Source organism: Phoenix dactylifera, unplaced genomic scaffold (assembly GCF_009389715.1).
Source record: "Phoenix dactylifera cultivar Barhee BC4 unplaced genomic scaffold, palm_55x_up_171113_PBpolish2nd_filt_p 000817F, whole genome shotgun sequence".
Taxonomy (NCBI): Eukaryota; Viridiplantae; Streptophyta; class Magnoliopsida; order Arecales; family Arecaceae; genus Phoenix; species Phoenix dactylifera.
Genome location: NW_024068184.1, coordinates 204945 through 210799, shown reverse-complemented (window position 1 = coordinate 210799; position 5855 = coordinate 204945). Strand labels below are relative to the sequence as shown.

The window sequence follows — 5855 nt, the reverse complement described above, 5'->3', positions numbered from 1 at the left end:
CTTTCCTCTCTATATCTGCGACACGCGCTTCGGTAGGGCCTACGCATCCGTTGGATTCCCCTTTCTGGTGGGCCCACTTCATTCAAGACGGCAGCCGACTAGAGTGCTTGGCATTTGACCGCGTCATGGATGTTGGGCGGTGAAATCTTGGTCTTTCGAACGAGATCTTCTTGTCATTCTTCCATGCTTCTCTGCATGCATGGGAAAGCACAAGGGAACGGATGATTTTTTCCCTTTGTTATCCCTTTTTTTATTGAAAGGAAACGGATGATTGAGTCCCCATTGCTCCTTTTCAACCATGCGAATTACAGCTAAGGTCCTTTGCTCCTCTCTTTACGCGTTTCCAGCTTCGGATTGGGAAACCTCTTTTTTTTTGCTAAAAATGGAAACCTCTTTTCATGAAACTATATTTTTCACTATATTTCTGCCTCACCACAATCTAGTAGTGGGTAGGTAAAAGAAACGGAAAGGATACCGCATTATTAAAGCTCAACATCTTTCTGATAGCGAACGTTATGGACAAACCGGAGAACAAAAAAAATAGCAAGATAAGAAGGAAATTTCGTATGTTACTCAATATTGTCCCCCTAGTTCTTATATATAGGCCCCCAGTCGATTGGTAGTCCTCTGGCCAAAGATAGATAACCTTCGAATCTGCAAGCCTAAATATACTGTTCTTTTCCTTTTTGATCATCCCCTCACCTAGTCCATCTTCTTAGAATTCTGCTGATACCAACTCTCCTATTCCGGCCCCCATCCTCATCTCTCTATCTCTCTATCTCTCTATCTATCTATCTATCTCTCATAGATCAGGCAATGGACGTAGACTTCTGTAATTCTTCCCCCCAAGACTCAAGTGGATTGGATGACATGATGATCCAAATGGAGGAATTCGCTCAATTCTCGGAGGTACCACCATCCACCGAGTTCCCTGCTGTTCCCTCGCCTGAATTCAACAACTCTCCAACCACCCCAACTTCTCCCATAGTAGCTGGTCCCAACCTGCAGCCATGCGTTTCGTTGGTACCACCACCCACCACCCACTCATTGCACCCATCTTCTCCTCCAACCCCACACTGAACACTGACCTTTGGCCATCATCGCTCGGTGACCCTCCCTCTGTCACCAGCCTGGCTCCGTGGCGGCGATGCGGGAAATGATATTCCGCATGGCCGCAATGCAGCCCATCCACATCGACCCGGAGTCGGTGAAGCCACCCAAGCGGCGGAATGTTAAGATCTCTAAGGAACCCAGAGCGTGGCGGCGCGGCTTCGGAGAGAGCGGATCAGTGAAAGGATTCGCATACTGCAGCGGCTCGTCCCCGGTGGGACGAAGATGGACACGGCTTCGATGCTGGACGAGGCAATCCACTATGTCAAGTTCTTGAAGACCCAGGTGCAGTCACTGGAGCAGGCGGCTGCCAGCCGGAGCATGGGCCGTTTCGTGGTCCTCTGCCTTCGGAATGGTGCATCAGCTGCCAGGTCAAGGGTTCCTGAACTCTGGTTATATGAATCCCAACCATATGTTGAGTTGAAATGCGGTAGAGAAAATAGCAGAGGCCAGGTGGGTTGTGAAGTAACGATGTTTTTAAGTGCTTCAAATTGATAGAATCTCTGCCTTTTCCTTGTGTTTTGTTCTCGTTACATGTATAGAACTTGTGATTAGGATGGTTATCTTGTTGTTTATATAAAGCTTATCATTCTTCCCTTCTCTTCTGTGTTCTGGTTTTATTATTTTGAGGGGGGCGACATCAAGCCTAAGATGTTTATGACCATTTAATATAGCAGCATCATCTCATATTTGTTACCCCATGAGTCAATACCATGTGTCCTCCTGCCAATTTGGTCTCTCTCCCACACACAACTCAAGGGATCAATTCAAGTTGCTGGTAAACTCGTGTCCTTATAGGTGGTGTTCACTGATTCTGTTAATAAAATCGCTAGACATTGCCAGCAGCGACCTGAAACTGAGCCACCTACACCATCATAAAATTTTTCCTCTAAAAAAAAAATAATTAAGAAAACGCTGTCCGAAATCGAAAAAAATATTACTGATAATCCAATTAATAGACTAACCGGTGGTTGTCATTGCATTGATCAGACATAATCTGCACTGTTTAGGTAATTTATGATTCTTGTATCCTGTGTATGGGACTGACACGGCAGGTCTCATTTCCACGTCATATAGCCATTTAAGGGGGGTGATGGGTTGGAAGCATGCATGAGAAAGTCCACGTGATGCTCTGACGCGCTGTAGTTTTTAGGCGACGTGGGCATGAAGGTGACGTCGCGAGGGGCTTGGTTTAGCCGCTGCACGCCACGTGAAGGTCATCAAACGAGTCAATGCACTTGGACCTCAGGGGCAGTATCCAGTCTCGAAGTGAACCATTCACGGGTTGCAGCGCGGGGGTGTTGCAGTACGAGCCTCTGGGTTTAGTTAGAAGTTAAAGAGTCCCGGAGATTTGACGGTTGGAGAGCTGGGCAGCGTTGATTGGGCGCGGGGGTCCGCCGCAACCAGCGGCTTGGAGTGGCTGGTTGGCCCACGGGGGCCGTACGGTGTTAAGCTTATCATTTCTGTCTTCCTGGCAGATGATAAATAAATGAGGGTAGACTAAACTATAGGCGGTGGAAAGCCTCTTTGGAGTCGGATTCGACTTCGCAGACTCCTGACACCACTTTGTGCAGCGGATGCTCGTTGATACTGTATAGATAAAATAATGTTATCCAATGGGATGGAATGAGGTCTTGACTGAGAAAGTAAAGGAGAGAAGAAGCCAGAAAACGACCAACAAATAGACTAACGTAATTAAGAAGAGAGAGCTTAACTGTGAGTGGTAGCCTGGGTAAGGATGAGGTAATATAGGTACGGAGATAAAAGACTCCATTTGATGGCCGTGGGAACGGGTTTGCTTCATTTGATCCCACCATAATTTTTCTTCATACGAGGAAAGTTACCTCTAGTCATGAAGCTCATCTAATCCTGGTTGTACCCTTTGTTCTAAAGAAAGGTCCACCTTCAGCACCAAAAGAGCCTTGCTATGGTATCCCTAGTCCATATGGTACACGAATCAGATCTCCTTTGGTATCTTTTATAGTGATTTATCATTTTATCTAAAAAGACTGAGCGGAAGGTATTCCTTTAGATTTTATCCAAGTTCTTCCTAATGTTTAGATAATATGGGACTAATACATACCGTCACAAGTCCTTATAAAAATTCTGGGGTGAAAAATCTTGCACATTATAGCCATACAAAGTATGCCATTGTTTCGTTAAAAGGCGTGGCTATCCAACCTTCAAGCACTATGTCTTTCAAAATGTTGATCGCCATGATTATTAACTAGCCTATTGACTCCCAAAGCTTACTAGGGACAAACCAATAATGTATATTATGCTAATTATGCCCAATCTCTTGTTGTGCGGCTATGATATGGTATGTGAAGACTACAATAGTGAGAAGATAAAAGTAATTAAATAATTAACCCAACCCAACCGACTTAACCTAACTAAACTAGTTATATACATAAATAACTTATTCATAATTATATTTTTTAAAGATTCCTTATATGTCTATATTTTATAATAGATTTACTTATATATTTATATAAGTATGTCTTTAGCTTTGTTGAACTATATGTTAATGTATTGTCAAAATGATGAATGGTTAAGACCTCATTCTAACATATATTAATGCAATAAAAATGTCTCAGACTTTTCCGCTATCTTAAGATTCCTATTCATCCAATCTAACCCAGTTAGCATGGTACAATCTAACCACATATGAGTAAGCCAAGTGAACCTGATTTTATCATAAGACATGATTGGGTTGGATAGGGCTAGAGCTATCCTAACTTAAGGCCAAAATGCCTGGGGTTAGCTTAGGAAATTTAGAGGTTAGATTGGGTTAAAATTTATCCTTCACTATATCTAACCTATCAAAGTTGCAGTTGTATTAACATTCAAAGGCATCAACAAGCTCTATGTTACCTGTATTTGAGGTTTTTAAAGCTTGAGTATGTCCTATAACTTGGTCAATGAAAGTATATAAGGAATAACTTTACCTATTCAGTTCTATCTCTTTTTTCTTTTTTTTCTATTTTGAGATTTAGAAGGCTCTAACCCCTACCTTCCATACCCCATTCCCACCTCACCCATGAGGTTTGACTCCTACTGGAAATCAAAACATTGCCCAAGTGGCAAGAGGATGATGACATCGAAACAACTACTCATGATGCTCATTCATATTTAGGGTTTAGGTTGTATCTTTCACACAAAAGGACAATTAATCTTCTTTCACGATATTGATTGTTGGATCGCACTGTTAAAATATTTACAGAAGAGAGAAAAACAAGAGAAAAGAAGAGAGAGAAAAGTAATTTTATTTCTCTATTCATCACATTCGGTATAGCTCATAGATTATATATACTCATGTATAGGTCTACATACAAAAAATAATATAGGCTAATATATAAGATCACGCTAATAAAAAAAATCTTATAGATAATACTGGTTGTTATTTCTAATAAAATCATGCTAATAAAAAAAAATATATAGGTTGATACATGATTACACTAATAAATAAAATATTATGGATGATGCAAATTGTTGCACGATCTCTAAAATTATGCTAACATCTTTTCTCAATAGCAAAATGGTATTGTAGATGCCAACTTGAGTTTGGAAAGTGGATCATGAATATACTAAAGATTGATGTACTATATCAAGTCCTAAAGCAACAGGTTAGAAGCTGACATGATAGATTAGGAGCTAATATATTAGTTCAGAGGCTACGTGGTGGTAGATCAAAAGCTGACATGGTAGCACAGTGCTAGATATGGCAGAACATGTTATAGTAGCTCAAAAGTTGATGTAGCAGATTAGGAGTTGACATAAGAACTTAGAAACCGATATGGTAGACTGATATATCAAATTGATGTGATAATATAGAATTTGATATAGCAGAACAAAAGCTAACATAGCAGCTTAGAAATTAATGCAATAGATCAAAAAGTTAGTGCAGCAAACAGATATGTTTGGTAATGCTGACGTAGCTAGCTAACAGACACGGTAGACTAACATGACTGACTAACATAACAAATTGGTATGTTTGTTGTTATGTCTAACGGACGTGACAGACTAACATATCTATTGATATGGCTGAATGACTTATCTAATAATATGACAGCGAAAAGATAGATGGAAGATATCAATTGCAACGAGAACAAAGCTTAGAGAAAAGGCAACTAAAGGTTGACGATCTCATAGATGGAGGCACCATGGAAGAGAAGTAAAAGACCTCGAACTGGATGTGAAGGAGCCGAAGGCAGCAAATAAAATTGGAGATGGAGAGAAAGGGGTCAGATGACGGTGAGGAGAGATAACCGAAGATCTGAACTGAGAAGAAAAATGGTAGAGAGGAGCTGCGGATCCATTAGAAAATAAATGATCTTCGGGTATTGATCTACCGAAAATAAGAATTATGCAATATCTATTAAGAAACATAAGATCTCTTGAATGTTGGATTCATAGAAATACGAGAATCTGCGGATCCCACAAAAAACAGAGAATCTTTGGATGTTGATTCACCCTAAAAATAGAGATCGATAGAATTGGCAATAGGAGTCTTCAAAGCTTTTAGACATGGCAACGACGGGTCACGTAAAGACGGAAGAGATCAGTGATAGTAGATTATGTAATCGATGACTCTGATACTATGTTAAAAATATTTGCGAAAGAAGAGAAAAACAAGAAAAAAGAGAGAGAGAAGTGATTTTATTTCTCTATTCCATTAATTTAGCACATTTCAGAGATTATATATATCGTATACAGACTCCATATAAGAAAAATAATATAGGCTG

At 40.4% G+C, this 5855-nt stretch overlaps 1 protein-coding gene across 1 annotated transcript; it reads left to right on the top strand.

The window, feature by feature from the left end:
* The first annotated feature begins 403 nt into the window (after positions 1 to 403).
* On the top strand, positions 404 to 1699 carry LOC103698102 (transcription factor HEC2-like). The gene is given in 2 exon segments (XM_008780075.4): positions 404 to 1250; positions 1253 to 1699. Coding segments are annotated over 2 exon segments (456 nt in total). The 5' UTR covers positions 404 to 1147; the 3' UTR covers positions 1606 to 1699.
* The last annotated feature ends 4156 nt before the right edge of the window (positions 1700 to 5855 follow it).